Genomic DNA, 20,418 nt, shown 5'->3' with positions numbered 1-20,418 from the left:
CACGACCGCGCAATTGTCAGTTAAAGCGACGCAGTGCCGAATCGCAAAAAGTGCTCTGGTCAGGAAGGGGGTAAATTCTTCTGGGGCTGAAGTGGTTAAAATCACTGCTTTAGAAAAAATGGCCATTTTAAAAACTTTTTTTTGCATTGATACATGTACCCTGAGGCAGGACCCGGGTCCCCAAACCCTATTAAGGACAATAACTTGCATATTAGACTTTAAAATTCACACTTTTGATTTCTCACATTCGAGTCCCATAGACTTTAACAGGGTTCGAAAGTTCGCGCGAATTTCAGTCCATTCGAATGTTTTGATGCGAACCGAACCGGGGGGTGTTCGGCTCATCCCTATCTGTGAGTCACAGCTGTTGCTCTGAGCCAATACCAGCCCACATAGATCAAACTAAACAGGCCTAGCTTCCAGCTAGGCCTGCATAAATTTACCTGTACTGTACTACAAAAATCCTCACTTCTAGCACCTACCTAGGTAGAAGGTGCAACATTTACAAAGACAAAGTCATTTTGCTCCTAAGACCCTGCCTAGTGTCCACCTTAATGAAGACATAGTCCTTTCCTTTTTATGCCCTGCTCTTAAGCAACCCAAAAGGATTGCTGATGTCAGAGCTATCAGAGTTTATGTAAAAGCCACAACTTCTCTCAGAAAGATGGGACGCTCTCTCTGTGCGATCATAAGAGCTTACAAAGGACATCCTGCTTCAAAATCGACTATTGCTATGTGAATATTAAAACTCATCTCAAGAACTTACATTCTAAGGGCTGAAGGAAATTCCAGCACTTTTACATGCTGACTCCAACAGGTTTGTGTGTTTTTCCTGGGCATTTCAACATCAAGCCTCTATTGCCCAGCCTTGTGAGGCTGCCACCTGGTCTTCAATTCATACCTTCTCTAAGTTCTACCAGGTGGACATACAAGCTTAATGGAAGCACCTTTTATCCGCAAGGTTTTTGAAACAGTTCTTAAAATGGGTCTGTTGACTGATGATATTGTTGAGCATATTGTCACAGTTCTGTTTGCGTTGTTGTTGCCCAACCCTCTGATTCATTGCTTGGAGACATCCCACGGGCTATGAATATCCAGCATGTGTCCTGTACTGTATGATTAAGATAAAAGGAATTTTGACTTATCTGTAAAGTCTATATCTTGGAGTACAGTACAGGACATAAGCATTTCCATCTGTTCCTGTGTTACTGTACATTGCTTGCTAGAAAACTGAGGTCTCACAGAGTGTTGGGGGTATAAGAATATGCCCAGGGGACATGTCCAGCAAAGCATTGCCAGTGTCCAATTACAAATGTAGCAACCTAGGCTAAAACCCAGTTTCTGTTACGATCCAGCCCCTGTCCTGTACTGTACTCCAAGGTACAAAATTTAACGGTAAATTCCTATAGTTCATTTTAGACAAACAATGTAAAATACAAACAGTTCAAACAAAGGCAAATAAAGTGCATCACCATTGGTGCAAGAAAATCCAGTTATTTCCTAGACATATTACACACACACGCATTTTTTTCCTTCAATGCAAGGAAATCTGAAAAAAAGCAGGACCATGAATACTAACAAGGTTTAGTAACATTGCATGTCTTTTATTGATGTCATATTACAAGTTGTGTATTCCAATCTTTAATCAAATAATGACCACATTGACACCCAAAATTTTACTGTAGCTGTCTGTTTTTTTTTCCTACCATTTAGATATTTAAGAGACAAATACGTTAATGTGCAGCGATATTACTGCTGTTTGTATTCAAATGCATTTTTCGGTTAAATGTACGGATTCACAGTCTTAGGGCTAGGCAAAATCTCAACTCTGTGTCTAGTGGACTGCAAATTAACTATTGCATACAATAAAGCCTGGTCATAGTCCTCCCTATTAGCTGGCAAATAATTTGTAACTTTCTAAAAAAAAAAAAAAAAATACTCATTGTAGTTATTGTTACAGTATATAGTAATAGAATGCTTCTAATGAGCTTTTCAATCATTTAATGTATGACCGGAAACCTTAATTACAGCTTGTACACAGACCTGTACCCTCTGGCACAAAAGAGGTTAACTACAGACAGTCTACTTGGACTGAGAGCTGTGCAGTGTGACAATGCAGCCAGTGAAGTGACGCTTTATTGTTTCTAAGGTGACCATGTAAACCTGACTTGCTCAAGCAGCAATATTTGATTTCTTTCCCTGGTTGAGTTTTCAGGACTTTAAACACTTTCTCCTTTATTAGATAAGATGAGCCTGTGGTCGTTGCAAAAGTGAGTACAATCTTTATGTTAACAAATAATTCAGTATGTCACTTTGTATATAATATATCTGTACTATTACAGTAAGGTCTGATCAGAATTTGTTAGTAACTGTTTTAATAAACACATTGCATAATTGAAGTAGATCTAAACCGTAACTGGATAACATGCTGAATCATAAACAACTGCCATAAAAGGCTCCTTTCACACTAGCAGCATGTTTACTGCCCCCCTAAAAAGCGATCTGCGATGGATTGCTTTTTAGAGGACAATGTTTGCAGGCATTCAGGAGGCGATGCTATCACCTCCTGAAGTCTGTTCTTTTTTTGTTTTTTTGTTTCTTTTTTATCTGAATGGGGATTTTGCATTGTAAGATTGTACCCCAACTGTGAGCTAAGCAGTTGCAGCGTGGACCCATTCACTTACATTTGAGAGTTTTATAGGCTACCTGTCAAACTTGGCATGTCACATTAAAAATTGCTGCACTGTTTGCTTTTACATAATTTATTTAGTTATTTATGACGCTTTGTAGGTTATATAGTGCCTTGAAAAAGTATTAATACCCCTTTAAATTTTACACATCTTGTTATGTTACAGCCAAAAACATAAATACATTTTATTGGGAATTTATGTAATAGACCAACACATAATTGTGAAGTGGAGGGAAAATGATAAATGGTTTTCATTTTTTTTTACAAATATCTGAAACGTGTGGCGTGCTTTTGTATTCAGCCCCCCTGAGTCAATACTTTTTAAAACCACCTTCTGCTGCAATTACAGCTGAAAGTCTTTTTGGGGATGTCTCTACCAGCTTTGCACATCTAGGGAGTGACATTTTTGCCCATTCTTCTTTGCAAAACAGCTCAAGGTCTGTCAGATTTGATGGAGAGCGTCTGTGAACAGCAATTTTCAAGTCTTGTCACAGATTGTCAATTGGACTTTAACTGGGCCATTCTAACACATGAATATGATTTAATCTAAATCATTCCATTGTAGCTCTGGCTGTATGTTTAGTGTCATTGTCCTGCTGGAAGGTGAACCTCCGCCCCAGTCTCAAGTCTTTGCAGACTCTAATGCCCTGTACACAAGACCGGTTTTGCCGTCGGAATAAACACGTACGACTAGACTAGAAAAAGGAAGTTCAATAGCCAGTGTGCCACCCTTTGGGCTTCTTCTGCTAATCTCGTGTATATCTTGTGTTAGTAGAAGTTTGGTGAGAGACGATTTGCGCTTTTCAGACTCATGCTTTTCCGATCGTTACTGCTCTTCAGTTTGTGCTTGTGGGTTTGTATCTGTTCTTCAGTGTGTGCAGTCAGTTTGTATCTGTTTTTCAGTGAGTTCTTGTCCTCTCGTTTCTGATTTTCAGCTCGCTCTTCACAGGCCTTGCTATTCTTCAGTGCGTTCTGTTAGTTCGTTCTGACCAGCCGACCATTGTGAAGCCATGTTGCGGGTACGTACTCGTCGTAGAGTTCGTGCTGTGAGGGGGCTTGGTGTTGGGGTTCTAGCTTTGACCCAAGCCCAGTCCATGAACAGGGTGAGGAGGAGTTCATGGACCAAGAATTGGTTACTCCAGCGTGACCAATTCTCTCATATGCCTTTGCTGTGTGAGATTCAGGAGAATAATCCTGATGATTTCAGGAACTTTCTCAGGATGACGGACCCATTTTTCACTGTCTGTTGGCTTTGCTCACCCCTTACATTAGCAGACAGGACACCTGCATGCGGCAAGCCATCACTCCGGAGCAGAGGCTAGTCACCATGTTACGGTACTTGGCGACTGTGAGAAGTCTACAGGACCTCAAGTTCTCTACAGGCATCTCCCCCCAGGCTCTGGGGATCATTATTCCAGAGACCTGTTCTGCCATTATTCAGGTCCTGCAGAAGGGGTTGAGGGGCCAGCTGACTGAGAACAGACACGTATGTGAGCTCGCCCATCCTCCTCCTCCTCCTGCCACAAGTCCACCTCCAGAGCCACAGCCTCCAAGGAAGGCTGCAGGGAAGGGTGCAGGAAAGCATGGAGGGAAGGCTGCAGTAAGGAGAGAAGAAAGTGATGGCTTGGGTTCAGTCTGGTCTGACAGAAGATGCAGGCTGGTGTAGTACCACAGCCTGGGGACATATATGTCATCTGCTGCTGGTCCTGATCTCTGGGGGTCCAGGACCAGATTGGGCTCAAAATTATATGGACTCCTCAAGCTAACAATTTTATTTCCCACAAACTTGATGTCTGCCCTGGGGGCCAAAAGGCTTCGCAAATTCCAAAAGTTTCTCCAGCGTTGCCTTCCTCTTTATTTTGTTAACCAGAATAAATGGATATTTTATTTTCTGAAAATACTTGCCTATGTGTTTTTCTACAAAAAGGACAGTTTGTTTGTGAGTAGGCAGGTACATTTCAAAAGACAGTGTCAAATTAAGAAAAGACACCAACCTCCTTGAGGTTAAAAAATACAAAATAATAATGTCATTGTGGTAACTTGACACAAAAAAAAAAAAAAAAAATATATATATATATATATATATATATATATATATATATATATATATATATATATATATATGGAGATCATTAGAAAATTATTTTTCAATAATCCAAAAAAAAGGAGATCTTGATGAAATAAAAAAAAAAAGAGGACTATAAAAAATAATTCTAAACATTATTATGGAGATCTAGCTTTTAAAAAATAAAAGATTATTCATGATATCACAAGAAATAATAAAGAAATAAGTTTGTGAGAACTCTGTGTAAATATGAGCAGCAAAAAAACTTCGTTATTCTAGCATTATAAAGAACAAAAGAATGCGCTGCATTAAAAGATCACAGAATTTGCAGTGTGAGGAATGTGCTATCTGCATTACGAACACTAGTTTTACCAGACCGAGCACTTCCGTCTCGTACTTGCTTCAGAGCATGCGTCATTTTTGGTACGTTGGAACAGCATACAGACGAGTGGTTTTCCCGATAGGAATTTGTTCCGTTGGAAAATATAGAACATGTTCTCTAAGTCCGCCTGAATTTTCGACGTAACAAGTCAGATGGGGCCTACACACAGTCGGAATATACGATGAAAAGTTCCCATCGCACTTTTTCTGTCGGAAATTCCGACCGTGTGTACAAGGCATAACAGGTTTTCTTCTGAGATTGTGTTCTATTGGTGTAACTGCGCTAATCCAAACAAATGCTTACATACTGTTACCACTAATACGATGTTTTATATCTTTATATTTTATGTGCCAACCTAACTCTTTAAAGTGCAACGTGACAATAAAAGTGCCAATTATTGTAAAGTGCAATCAGAAAAGAATCACAATTTTAAACCGTAAACATATAATATTAATCTCAAATGTCCATTGCCTTTTAGAATGTATATTCTAAGTGCTCATGTGCTTCAAATTTCATCCGTGCTTTTTCTAGGCTCTGGTGAGTGACAATTTTAGAAGGTGGTGGTGGCACAAGAAGGGGTGATAAGTCATGGTTATTCAGCACGGATGAAATTTGAAGCACATGAGCACTTAGAATATACATGCTAAAAGGCAATGGACATTTGAGATTAATATTATATGTTTACGGTTTAAAATTGTGATTCTTTTCTGATTGCACTTTACAATAATTGGCACTTTTATTGTCACGTTGCACTTTAAAGAGTTAGGTTGGCACATAAAATATAAAGGTATAAAACACCATATTAGTGGTAATAGTATATAAGTATTTGTTTGGATTAGCGCAGTTACACCATTTGAACACATTCCTCCCTATACAAGGTATAGAATATCCTAACTGCAGCAGATAGACTTTGTAAATATATTTTTTATTTATATTATTATTTTTTGCGCCGGTGACACTATTTCACATTTTCTTTTAAGATTGCCCTGTATTTGGCTCCATCCATCTTCCACAACTCTGACCAGCTTCCCTGTCCCTGCTGTAGAAAAGCATCTCCACAACGTGATGCTGCCATCACCATGTTTCACGGTGGGGATGGTGTGTTCAGGGTGATGTGCAGTGTTAGTTTTCCGCCACACATAGCGTTTTGCTTTTAGGTCAAAAAGTTCAATTTTGGTCTCATCTGACCAGAGCACCTTCTTCACATGTTTGCTGTGTCCCCCACATGGCGCCTCGCAAACTGCAAATAGGACTTCGTATGACTTTCTTTCAACAAAGGCTGTCTTCTTGCCACTCTTCCATAAAGGCCAGATTTGTGGAAATGCACGACTTAGGCTACTTTCACACTGAGGGACTTTACAGGTGCTATAGCGCTATAAATAGGGCCTGCAAAGCGCCTCTCTCTCTCCAGTGTGAAAGCCTGAGTGCTTTCACACTGGGGCGGTGCGCTGGCAGGTCGCTAAAAAAAATCTTTGAGGCACTGTAGGAGCGGTGGTGGTGTATTAACCACTCCCAAAGCGCCCCTGCCTGTTGAAATCAATGGGAAGTGCTGGCAAAGCACTGCTTCAGTGGCGCTTTGCAGGCGCTTTTAACCCATTTTCAGCCGCTAGCAGGGTTTAAAAGCGCCCCGCTAGCAGCCAAAAAGCGCGGCTAAAACGACGGTAATAGCGTCGCTTTACCACTGATGCCCACCCCAGTGTGAAAGTGCCCTAATAGTGGACAGATTCTCCCACTTGAGCTGTGGATCTCTGCAGCTCCTCCAGAATTACCATGGGCCACTTGGCTGCTTCTATGATTAATGCTATCCTTGCCTGGCCTGTCAGTTTAAGTGGATGACCATGTCTTGGTAGGTTTACAGTTGTGCCATACTCTTTCCATTTTGATGGATTGAACAGTGCTCCGTGAGATGTTCAAAGCTTGGGATATTTTTTTATAACCTAACCCTGCTTTAAACTTCTCCACAACTTTATCCCTGACCTGTCTGGTGTGTTCCTTGGCCTTCATGATGCTGTTTGTTCACTAAGGTTCTCTAACAAACCTGTGTTTGTTCTGTGGGGGCTTCACAGAACAGCTGTATTTATACTGAGATTAAATTACACACAGATGGACTCTATTAACTAATTAAGTGACTTCTGAAGGCAATTGGTTCCACTAGATTTTAGTTAGGGGTATCAGAGTAAAGGGGGCTGAATACAAATGCACACCATACTTTTCAGATATTTATTTGTAAAACATTTTGAAAAACATTTATTATTTTCCTTCCACTTCACAATTATGTGTCACTTTGTGTTGGTCTATCACATAAAATCCCAATAAAATACATTTAGGTTTTTGGTTGTAACATGACAAAATGTGGAACATTTCAAGGGGTATGAATACTTTTTCAAGGCACCGTATACAAATTAAATTGCACTTTATTAATCAGTGGAATCTATGCTATATTTATTTACTGCATTGTACTATCATTTGCACTAGATGAGAACATTTTACATAGGGTCAGTGTTATGCCGCGTACACACGATCAGCTTTTCCGACAACAAATGTTGGATGTGAGCTTGTTGGTGGAAAGTCCGACCATGTGTATGCTCCATTGGACATTTGTTGTTGGACTTTCCGCCAACAAATGTTGTCTAGCATGTTCTCAAATTTTCCTCCAACAAATGTTTGTTGTCAGATCGTGTGTACACAAGTCCATCGCACAAAAGTCCACGCATGCTCAGAAGCAGAAGTGGTTGGTCTTGTAAACTAGCGTTCGTAATGGAGAATTAACATTTGTGACGTGGCAAATTATGAAATCTCAAAATGCAGCGCACAATTCTCTTCTTCTTTAATGGGATAATAATGAAGCTGCTTTGCTGATGATACTGATGGAGTCATTGTAAACAAAGTTTCAAAGGCTTTTTTTTTTCTAGTGATATCAAGAATAATATTATTATGCTTTATTTTTTTTTTTTTTTGGGCAAGTTACCACAACATCATTCTCCTGTCGTTTTTAAGATCAAAGATACAACTATGTTGGTGTCCCTTGTTAATTTTACATTGTATTTTATAAAATGTAACTGCCTACTCCCAAAATGTCATTTGAAGTAAAACACATAGCCAAGTATTATTCTCCTCAATTTTTTTACTGTGCATTAAAAAAAATAAGAAAAAAAAAATAGACATGCATCCAAAAATATAGAAAATATACCAAATCAAATCATTATTATTCAACCCAAAAAATAATGTCAAAGCAATAACTCCAAGGCCAATAATAAATAACACGTTATCTCCTCCGATTCTGCAACATGTCTGCTTGACAAACGGCTGTCCAGAAACAAACTGAAAAGCGATAAATGAAAAACGCAAAAAGAAAAACGCAAATCAACACTCACCAAACTTCTACTAACACGAAATTAGCAGAAGGAGCCCAAAGGGTGGCGCCAAAGAGCTGAAAAACCATGTTACGTTCGTAATTGTTGGCCAACATTTGTGTGACCGTATGTATGCAAGACAAGTTGGAGCCAACACACTTCGGACAAAAGTTCACGGTTTTGTTGTTGGAAAGTCCGATCGTGTGTACGGGGCAATATTCTTAAAAAATTTGATTGAGGGTATCATAAAGGCTTACTCTTATAACAGCATTTGGGAGAAATGTTTTATTTATACATATTTTATTATATATTTTTTCTTATATTGTTTTTATTATAAATTGGGATTTAGGTTTACATACATGTACGCGTTTTCATTTGGATGTGTATGGTGGTGACGGTTGTTCTTTTACTTATTATTTTTATTTATTTTATTATAATTTCTTTTTTTGAAGTTAGTTTAGTTTAAATTTATTGCCAACTATTACCCTATGTGATACCATAGGCAGGTGACAGATCCTCTTTATGGAGACATTGGAGGCCTATTAGACTCCCAATGTCTCACCTGCCCTGCAGTGCAGTTAACCAAGTACAGATCACGCTTGATTAACTGCTTCTCCAGCTACTGCCAGGGACTGACAGCTCCGAACCCATAAGTAACATAATATACATCTCTTTTGGGTTCAATAATCACAGGGCAGATTGGGGATTCCCAGTCTCCCGCTGTTTTGAAAGATTCAGCAGTTTACTGCGATCCAAGACTCCCCAGAGAAATGGGAGAGTGCAGGAACCACTGCTGGTGCTACAGTAGCAGCCATGAACTTGCTTTAATCCCTTTTAGTACCAAGATGCTTCTAAACATACCTTGGTAAACTAAGGATTAATAAACATATCAGTGCATGTATTGGTGTCTCATTATTTAATCTATTACAAAATATAGAATCCTTTAAAAAGTTATTAATTCTACCATACTCTTCTGAGTCTTGTTACAGGTGTAGCTGATTTCGAAGCATCATGTCCAGTGAAAAGCTATTTCCTTGGGCCCAACATGTGGCTTCAGGGACTAAAAATGGGAACTCTCCTTTGGAAATGCCTTCTGGGAACAGGAATAGACCAAGGTAAATCAACCCGTGACCCTTGTTCTCTCATTCTTTAACAAAATCTTTGTTCTATAAAAAAATCTTTCTGTTCCTTTTAAAATTTTGATTTATGGGCAAATCATTTGTTTTTCGTGTGTTTTGATATACTGATACTGATGTCCTGATCATGAATGTTTCTGCTTTCCAATACAATCCATTCGTGAATCTCGCTATAAATAAAATGTATAACAGCGATACAGTACAGCTTTTCATGCTCTCACTGCCTGTAACTGATTACGATTTTCCTGCATGTTGGTGGGCAAGCAGCCCCCCCCCTCCCCCATGGATCAGCCTCTCTTGGTTTCTGACAGTTTATGACTTAAGCTGGCCATACATTATACCATTTTCTTATTCAATTTCCTTTAGATTTACCTTCAACTATGTAATGCAAGAGCCTAACATGCAAATTCACAGTGTTTAGGTTTGACCTCATATTATATGGTTTTGGTAAATCTGAAGGAAAATTTTATAGTAAAATGGTATAATGTATGGCCAGCCTTACTAAGATGTTATCTGTTACACTCTAGCAGTAAATTATTGTGGTACCTGAGTGACATATAGCTTTAAAAAGAATCATGCCAAGATACAGAAGTGGATGGATTGCAGGTTGCCAGTAATTATTGTACATAGATGTGTACCTAGGGCTGGGAAGCATTTCACCTTATATTTCTTTACAACTTAATTCGCTTCACAGCAAATGCATTACAAAGTGATTTATTTCAACACATTTGTATGGCTTGAAAACTTTATGTATTTAAATTAGACCAGGTGTTGTTAGTTATTTGTATTGAATGTAATCAGATACCAAGTATTAAAACTACCTAATAATTATCTACTTAGCAACATTTATGTAAGCTTGTCCAAAGTTACCACAACCAGAGCTCTAATTGTATGTTATTTCTGTACAGAACCTCTCCTGTCTATTCTGCTGCAATCAGAGACCCAAGAAGAGATCCAATGTCTGCTAAATCATCTATGCTTTCCAAGTATGTTCTAATGATCAACTTCAAGCTCTACTTGTTTGCTTCTTAATTCTATAACTACAGAGGCTGGCACAAATGTACTAGAGAAAAAAGACATTTACTTTTACTACGCATGCATAGCCTTCTGAATGATTAAGTACATTTAATTTCTCCATTTTAAGATATGTTTTTTATGGGTCTTACAGAGTGTATATAAACTCTAATTGTGTTTGCCATCATGTCAACATTTTTGGCACTCTAATGCAAAGCTTCAAAAAATAAAGACCCTAATAATAAAAACACTGCAAATAGTGGCAGGCTTGTCAGAAGAAATGTAAAGAAAAAAGTTTAAAACCAAGTAAATATAATATACGTTCCTATCTATTTACTAAGGTGTGCAGCATAAGGATTAACCACTTCAGCCCCAGAAGAATTTAACCCCTTACTGACCAGAGCACTTTTTGCTATTTGGCACTGAGTCGCTTTAACTGATGATTGCGCGGTCGTGCGATGTTGCACCCAAACAAAATTGATGTCCTTTTTTTCCCACAAATAGAGCTTTCTTTTGGTGGTATTTGATCACCTCTGCGGTTTTTATTTTTGCGCTATAAACAAAAAAACAGCAATTTTGAAAAAACGCAATATTTTTTACTTTTTGCTTTAATAAATTTCCCCCAAAAATATATAAAAAAATATTTTTTTCCTCAGTTTAATCCGATATGTATTCTTCTACATATTTTTGGTAAAAAAAAAAAAAAAAAATCGCAATAAGCGTATATTGATTGGTTTGCGCAAGAATGATAGCGTCTACAAAATAGGGGATAGTTTTATGGCATTTTTATTGCAAATTTTTTTTTTATTAGTAATGGTGGCGATCTGCAATTTTTATCGGGACTGCGACATTATGGCGGACACATCGGACACTTTTGACACTATTTTGGGACCATTGTCATTTATACAGAGATCAGTGCTATAAAAACGGACTGATTACTGTGTAAATGACGCTGGCAGGGAAGGGGCTAACCACTAGTGGGCGATCAAGGGGTTAAGTGTGTCCTAGGGAGTGAATCTAACTGTGGGGAGGGTGGGCTACTATACACATGACAGCGATCACTGCTCCCGATGACAGGGAACAGTGATCTCTGTCATATCACTAGACAGAACGGGGAAATGCCTTGTTTACAAAGGCATCCCCCCATTCTTCCGCTCCGTGACACGATCGCGGGCACCCGGCGGACATCAAGTCTGCGGGACCCGTGGTCACGGGGCACAGGGCACGCGCCCACAATGCCGCATCTTAAAGGCGATGTACCTGTACGCCCCTTTGCCCACCTGTGCCATTCTGCCGACTTATATCGTCGTGCGGCGGTCGGGAAGGGGTTAAAATTAGTTAATGTTGATTAAGCAAGTGAAGTTCCACTTTAAATGATCCTCTTCTTTTTTTTTTTTAAGTAATTTTTATCAAACATTTTGGACATTTTTTCCAGCTTACAGCTGTCCTTTACATAAGACCTTCCAAGATAGCGATGGGTATGCAGTGACAAATCTTATACTTGTTACCAAAAATAGATCAGAACAATGAAGTGTACGCAATATCGTGCACAGACATACTGTAGGCTAACATAGAGGGGCGTATAGAGGCAGAAAAGAAAAAAAAAACCAAATGCCTCTAAAAGTGGTGTCTTTTTAAGCTCAGTATGCATGAGCCCCTAGAGTTGTCAATTTACAACAGGAAGTAATGCATTAACTTTTGCAACAGATTCACAAAAAAATGACATGCTTAGAAAAACTGTATTCAGTGAGACATGAAAAATTAAAAACAGACAATATTTTAAAGAAAAGATTACTGAAAGGCATGATTAGGACAGGGAACAGATTTCTAAGACAATGGAAGAAAGGTGAGAAGGAAGAACAGAAAGACCGCCGAGACGGGAAAAGGACAGCTGAGAAGGAAAGAGGAGAAGGAGATGAATAACAGATCAGAAGCAAGGAGCAGAATGACAGTTTAGAAGAAAGTAGTGAAACGACAGCTTAGAAGAAAGGAACAGAATGACAGCCCAAAAGGGGAACAACTCAGACAACTGAGAAAGATCCTACAGGACAGATTAGAGCTGGGGTGTCCAAGCGGCAGTCCAAGGGCCACATGTGGCCCATGATGGCTATTGATGCGGCCCAACACAAAATTTTAAACTTACTTAACCACTTCAATACGGGGCATTTTCACCCCCTTCCTGCCCAGGCCAATTTTCAGCTTTTAGCGCTGTAACAGTTTGAATGACAATTGCGCTGTCGTTCAAAGTTGTACCCAAACAAAATTGATGTCCTTTTTTTTCCCTACAAATAGAGCTTTCTTTTGGTGGTATTTGATCGCCTCTGTGATTTTTATTTTTTGTGCTATAAACAAAAGAAAAGTAACAATTTTGAAAAAAAACACAATATTTTTTACTTTTTGCTATAATAAATATCCCAAATTAAAAAAACAAAACAAATTTTTTTCCTCAATTTAGGCCGATATGTATTCTTCTACATGTTTTTGGTAAAAATAAGCATCTACAAAATATGGAATAGATTTATGGCATTTTTTTTTTTTTTTACTAGAATTGGCGACTATCTGCGATTTTTTTTCGTGACTGTGACATTGTGATGGACATATCAGACACTTTTGACACATTTTTGGGACCATTCACATTTATACAGCGATAAGTGCTATAAAATTGCACTGATTACTGTGTAAATGTGACTGGCAGGGAAGGGGTTAACGCTAGGGGGTGATCGAGGGGTTAATTATTTTTCCTAGGGAGTGATTCTAACTGTAGGGGGAGGGGACTCAGAAGGGGAGGAGACCGATCGGTGTTCCTCTGTACTGGGAAAACACCATCTGTCTCCTCTCACCTGACAGGACATGGATCTGTGTGTTTAGTGTTTACACACACAGATCCATGGTCCTATTGTGTTCACGGGCAATCGCGGGTGGACACCGGGTCCCAAGCAACACGGCGGGCGCGCGCCCCCTAGACGGCCGGGATGTCCAGGACATCATATGACGCCCACCTGGGATGGGAGATTCCCCCTGTGGGCATCATATTACTATGGGCGGGTGAGGAAGTGGTTAAAAATGTTGATTTTTTGGGGGGAATTTTTTGTAAAAATGCATTTACACTTAAGGAACACAGCTGGCTGAGGAATAATTTGACAGTGTCTCTTTACTGGAGTTTTATAAGGTATATCTCCCCAAGGAAAAATATCTCGACTATTTTTAAGGGTGAAGCACATGAAGCGCAAAATTAGAACCAAAATATCTGAGAATTCAATGAGAATTGCTATTACATCCATCGAACCAGATATTGATGCGCTAGTTTATCAATGTAGCGCTGGTAGATTTTTAATCTACCGCTGATAGGTAAATCTAGTGGGTCACTTGTTAGAGGAAGTTAGATTTGCCTCTGTTCCAGCTTGGCTGAGTTGCATGTGGTTCCACACTGTGCCGGTGGGTGTCGTTGTCACCATGGGCCAGTGTTGGAAAGCAACGTGTTGAAGAGTATGAGTGCTCCTCTGTCCCGGGGATAACTGGGTGGAGGTGGTCCTCCGAGTTGCATTCTGGGAGAGGGTATTTATGGGACAGACGCCATATTTTGGGGTTCGTTTTCAGCCACCTGCTGGCCCTCCTGGCTGACAGGTATGTGTTAAGAGTACCACCTCGTGGAGGCCCACGCCGCTGCGGCGTGTGGGTGGGCCCAGAAGCCTGTCTGGGGCCTACCACAGCAGCAGAGGAACGGTCCTGAGCTGTCTATCCTGAGTGAAGAAGCTGGACAACCGAGGAGATCCCAGGGGAGGACCCGTCATGGAAGGATCATGCAGAGTGCTGGTCTGGAGAGGGGCCTGGTGACTCGGTTGGAGGACGTATCCTGAAGTAGTCTTACTACATAGTACTTCCGGGTTGGCTTAAAGGTTCAAGTACTGTGTCTGACATTCATCGCAAACCAATACATCCTGTGGCAGAGGATCGTACGGGTTTCCTTCCAAACAAGTCTTTGGCAGAGACTTTTGTTTGTGCTGCGTACTGTCTGCTAGGCAAGTGAGAGAGGCCTATCCAGGCGAGCAAAGGTTAGATCCTACAAAAGGGGGAGACTATTCAACTACAAGTGTTCATTTCCAAAGAATGTTCTGAAGAATACTTCGGAAAGGTATTTGAGCTTCCCTGCAGCTTTCCTTCTGCCTCTTTCCTGCTACTTCCTTTATTTGTTCATTAAAGCATTGGAAAATATACTCGAGTGTTCAGTGCTTGCATCGCCCAGAGGTAAACTCAAAGGAACCCTAGACCCGAAACAGAGGTATCGAGAGTGAAGGTAACAGCCCGCTTTAATCTAGCAGCTCCACCGAGAGTTATTGCTACATCAAAAACAATGTCAAATATCCCACTAGTTTTGTGTTGCCCTTTTTTACTTTTATAATTAAAAAAAAATACAAAAAACAAAAACAAAGAAGTTTTATTACTCTGATGATAGGTACATTATCTATATCAGAGACTTGTAATCTGCCTGAATTTTTCTGCTCATTAGCTATCCTAATTGTTAGTGTATTTCATGTGTGGCCCAAGAAGACCCCTGGCTTAAAGGAAAGAAAGAGAAAGACAGTTCAGAAAGAGGAAGCCGAAGGAATGCTAAGAAGGAAGGAGGAGGACAGTTGAAAAGGAAGGAGCAGAAGTGCAGCTGAATAAAATTGGAGGGAAAGAATAGCTGAGAAGGAGATAGATGATATGCAGCTCAGAAGAAAGAAGGAAAAGGAAATTTGAGAGGGATGTAGCTGAAATATAGTTTGGAAGGGAGGAGGACAGTTGAGATGTAAAAACAGACATTTGAGAAGGAATGAGGAGAAGGAAAGCAAAATAGAAAGGAAGAAAAGGATGGCTGAGCCAGAAGGAGGAAATATTCAACTCAAGAAAAAGAAGAACAGCTGAGAAGAAAGGAAGAGCATGGTTGCTAAGTGGTTAGAACTTCTGCCTGGCAGCACTAGGGTCATTTGTTTGAATCCCAACCACAGCACTGCCTGCCTGGAGTTTGCATGTTCTCCCTGTGCCTGCGTGGGTTTCCTCCAACACTCCAAAGACTTGCTGACAGGTTAATTGGCACCCGCCTAAATTGCCCCTGGTATGTATATTATAGTGAATTTGGGACTTAGGATTGTAAGAAACTTGAGGGCAGGAACTGATGTGAATGTACAATATACTGTGTATGTAAAGTGCTGCATAAATTGTCAGAGCTATATAAATACCTGTAATAAATAATAGCAGCAGCTGAAAAATAAGATATGGTGGGGACATGTTATAAGGAGAAGCTACAAATGAATGATGCTTGGGGGTGGAATGATAAGCACATTTGAGGAGGAAAAGTGAAAACTGATCTATGTTTGACAGACAACTGAGCAGTGGAGGCTTGTGGGTTTTTCTTTTGGGGGGGTGCCAAACAAGCACCCCCCCCCCCCGGGAGGGCGGTGACGTGGCTCTGACAACCCCCCCAGGCAGCCAATGGTCAGACACCTATCCGATCTAGGGCTGCCAGGCTCTGGTGTCCTCTCCTCCTCTCCTGTAGTACGGGCAGCGGCTCCGGTGTCGGCTCCTCCTGCGACTTCCTCCGCCGTGTGTCTCCTCTCTGTTCCTCCTAAGCAGAGGCGGCTCTCTAATTAGGCAAATTAGGCGACCGCCTAAGGCCTCGCAACTCATAGGGGCCCGCGGGCTCCTAATTTGCCTAACTGAAGAGCCGGCTCTGTAGCAGAGCTCCCTGCTCTATCGCACTGGCTGCTATGTTTTGCATGCTCTGTCCTTGGCCAGCTCCTCCGGGTTCCTCTCTCCTGTTTAATGCAGCGCCGCCCAGCTCAGTGTCCTCTCCAGCCAGAGTCCCGTCCCCCCCAAGTCGGCTGCATCCATTCCTTTCTGCATTGCTCTGGAGATGCTCTGCACACCCCCGCGCTAAGGAAGTTTAAGGACACATGTGCAGCAGCCCTATGAGAGCCGGAGGACACTGCAGGCTGGTCTGCCAGCCCCCACCTCCTCCCCCCGTCATACACAGATCTCTCTCACCTTGGAGATATGCTGATCGCCCTGTCTGTGCTGCTGCTGGAGGGAGCCCAGCCAGGCAAACATAGAGGAGTGCCCTGCAGCTTGGATATGGTAAGTGAGCTGACCCCATATCCCCTCACACCATCCCATACCCCATCCCTCCTCCCCTGGGGACAGGGCCCCCCATCATCTCACCTGGAGACAGGGACCCCATCTTCCTTGAGGACAGGGCCCCCATCATCTTCCCTGGGGACAGGGCCCTCCATAATCTCCCCTGGGGATAGGGACCCCCATCATCTCCCCTGGGGATAGGGACCCCCATCATCTCCCCTGGGGATAGGGACCCCCATCATCTCCCCTGGGAACAGGGCCCCTCATCATCTCCCCTGGGGACAGGGCCCCTCATCATCTCCCCTGGGGACAGGGCCCCCTATCATCTCCCCTGGGGACAGGGGCCCCATCAACTCACCTGAGGACAGGGCCCCCATCATCATCTCCCCTGGGGACAGGGCCCCCCCATCATCTCCCCTGGGGATAGGGGCCCCCCATCATCTCACCTGGGGACAGGGACCCCATCTTCCTTGAGGACAGGGCCCCCATCATCATCTCCCCTGGGGACAATGCCCCTATCATCTCCCCTGGGGACAGGGCCCCCACCATCCTCCCTGGGGACGGGAACCCCATCATCTCCCCTGGGGACAGGGGCCCCCATCATCTCCCCTAGGGATAGGGGCCCACCATCATCTCCCCTGGGGACAGGGCCCCCCCATCATCTCTCCTGGTGATAGGGGCACCCCATCATCTCACCTGGGGACAGGGACCCCATCTTCCTTGAAGACAGGGCCCCCATCAACATCTCCCCTGGGGACAGGGTCCCCACCATCCTCCCTGGGGACGGGAACCCCATCATCTCCCCTGGGGACAGGGGCCCCCCATTATCTCCCCTGGGGATAGGGCCCCCCATCATCTCACCTGGGGACAGGGACCCCATCTTCCTTGAGGACAGGGCCCCCATCATCTCCCCTGGGGACAGGGCCCCCACCATCTTCCCTGGGGACGGGAACACCATCATCTCCCCTGAGGACAGGGGCCCCCATCATCTCCCCTGGGGACAAAGCCCCCATCATCTCCCCTGGGGACAAAGACCCCATCATCTCCCCTGGGGACAAAGCCCCCATCATCTCCCCTGGCAACTAGGACCCCTTCTTCTCTTGGGACAGGGCACCCACCATCTTCCCTGGGGACGGGAACCCCATCTCCCCTGCGGTCAGAGACCCCTTCTCACTTGGGGACAGGGCCCCCACCATCTTTCCCGGGGGTGGGACCCCCTTCTCACTTGAGGACAGGGACCCCCTTCTCACTTGAGGACAGGGACCCCCTTCTCACTTGAGGACAGGGACCCCCTTCTCACTTGGGGACAGGGACCCCCGTCATCTCCCCTGGGGACAGGGCCCCCGTCATCTACCCTGGGGACAGGGCCCCCGTCATCTACCCTGGGGACAGGGCCCCGTCATCTCCCTTGGGGACAGGGCCTCCATCATCTCACCTGGGGACAGGGCCCCCATCACCCTTGAGGATAGTGCCCCTATTACTTCTCCTGGCTACAGGGACCCCTTTATCCCTGGGGACAGGGCCCCCACCATCTTCCCTGGGGATGGGGACCTCATCTTTTCCTGGGGAAGGGACACCTTCTCATGTGGGGACAGCAACCCTCTTCTCACTTGGAGACAAGGCCATCATCTCCCCTGGGGACAGGGCCCCTATCATCTCCCCTGGCAACGCCAACAGGGACACCTTCTTCTCTGGGGACAGGGCCCCTACCATCTTCCCTGTGGATGGAAACCCCATCTCCCCTGGGGACCCATTCTCACTTGAAGACAGGGACCCCTTCTCCCTTGGGGACAAGGACCCCTTCTCCCCTGGCGACAGGGACCCCATCATCTCCCCTGGCAACAGGGACCCCTTCATCTCCCCTGGGGAAAGGGCCCCATCATCTCCCCTGGCAACAGGGACCCCTTATTCTCTGGAGGCAGGGCCCCCACCATCTTCCCTGGGAATGGGAAACCCCATCTCCCCTGCGGACAGGGACCCCTTCTTACTTGGTGACAGGGCCCCCATCATCTCCCCTGTGGACAGAGACCCCTTCTTACTTGGGGACAGGGACCCCATCTCACCTGAGGACAGGGACCCCATCTCTGTACACTGAGAAAGAGTGCTATGACACCAGCACTGAGATAGAGAACACTGACACCAGCACTGAAAGCATGCCAGCACTGACACCAGCATTGAGATAGAGGTCACTGACTCCAGCATCAAGACAGAGTGCACTAAGAAAGAGTGCCATGACACCAGCACTGAGATAGAGGACATGGAGATAGAGCACCCTGACACCAGCGTGAAATAGGGGACACTGACACCAGCTCTAAGACACACTGTACTGAGATAGAGTGCCCCAACACCAGCACTGAGAGCACACGGATGCCAGTGCTGAGAAGGTACACTGACGCCAGCGCTGAGATAGAGGAAACTGACACCAGCACTTTAAGGTTCTTAATATATGCAGTTTATACAGTTAATTTGTATCGCTTACATTTTTTTTTTCCATTACGGGCGTGAGTGGGGCCTCATGTCTAAGTTTTGCCTAAGGCCTCACAAAGCCTAGAGCCGCCTCTACTCCTAAGCGCTAGACATCCAATAGGATTGCCTGATGCTTTGGCCCATCGGGAAACAGGTCTGCCTCCTAATTGGCAGGGAGGAACTTTAGTTTGAAAATATTGAAAATGTATTTGCTATTGTCACATAACTGGGTGGGATCACTGCACCCCGAGTCCACCCTTTTTTGAAGCCTATTAGAGCCTCTGGCTCTAATGAGGTGCTTCAAAAAACCACTTCCCCCCCCATTGGAATCCATAGTCTGGCGCCCTGATATGTAGATCAGGGGACCAAGCGCATGGATAGGGGGGAGGCGGCCCGTGTGCTCTCTATGGACAGGCCGCCACTGCAACTGAGAAAGATATAGAGTGGGAGTTTAAGACTGGGGAAACATGGTTTGGAGGAAATATGAGGAGGATGCTGAGCTATAACCTAAAACTGACAACCTATATTTTTACTATCTTCTCTCGCTTGCAGGAAATGGCCAGCTCAAAGACTTTCTGCTTCCAACCTGAGGTGCAGAGGATCTGCTGAAGTTAGTATTGTTAGTTACTTTACCCTATTGTATTAGTGCTTGGAAAACAAATGATTGTTTCCCCAACTAAAGCAACATTATGCAGTCTGGATAATATAAAAAGGAGTATTTATGTTTTCTAAATAAACACTAAAGGGTGTCAGAAGTCACTTTTTTTTTGTTTTGAATAGAATGTGGAAGTGTTAGAACCCCTATCCAGTTTTAGAAAACTAAAACCTCAAAGGAGTTTTAATCATTTTATATGCTCTTCAAAATTCACTTGTTCATACTTTCTTTCAAAGACCAAATAATTAACTATGGGGCAGCATTAGGACTATGTGATTAGCACTTTTGCTTTGTATGGAAGCAAGTATGCAATAGATTTTTACCATCCATTGGATTCTTTACAATGATGAATGCCAATGTTGAGTAAAGGGACGTGTCTCTTATATGTGCTATAAAAGAAAAAAGTACTGTATACATTCTTAAAGTGTCTTAATGTAAGGCCTCATGCACATGGAGCTTAAAAACCACTGCTTTTATGGGCATTCAGCATTTTTTTAATGTCTTTAAGGGCTGTATTATTATTTTATTCAACGAGAGCAAGTTT

General features: G+C 43.2%; 1 protein-coding gene across 6 annotated transcripts in view; it reads left to right on the top strand.

Moving 5' to 3' along the window:
* The first annotated feature begins 2,093 nt into the window (after positions 1 to 2,093).
* FLACC1 (flagellum associated containing coiled-coil domains 1) overlaps positions 2,094 to 20,418 on the top strand; it is a 119,776-nt gene continuing 101,451 nt past the window's right edge. For 2 of the 6 annotated variants that reach the window (XM_073633263.1, XM_073633266.1), the window contains exons 1-4: positions 2,096 to 2,270; positions 9,479 to 9,604; positions 10,534 to 10,611; positions 19,772 to 19,829. In XM_073633263.1, coding sequence (XP_073489364.1) covers positions 9,501 to 9,604; positions 10,534 to 10,611; positions 19,772 to 19,829 — 240 coding nt within the window. In that variant the 5' untranslated portion in view covers positions 2,096 to 2,270; positions 9,479 to 9,500. Of the gene's footprint in view, positions 2,271 to 9,467; positions 9,605 to 10,533; positions 10,612 to 15,314; positions 15,735 to 19,771; positions 19,830 to 20,418 lie in introns of those variants that run through there. The other 4 variants (XM_073633265.1, XM_073633267.1, XM_073633264.1 and 1 more) reach the window with 4 other exon arrangements.

This window comes from Aquarana catesbeiana, linkage group LG06 (assembly GCF_042186555.1).
Source record: "Aquarana catesbeiana isolate 2022-GZ linkage group LG06, ASM4218655v1, whole genome shotgun sequence".
Taxonomy (NCBI): domain Eukaryota; kingdom Metazoa; phylum Chordata; class Amphibia; order Anura; family Ranidae; genus Aquarana; species Aquarana catesbeiana.
This window is presented reverse-complemented; position numbering and strand designations above follow the sequence as displayed.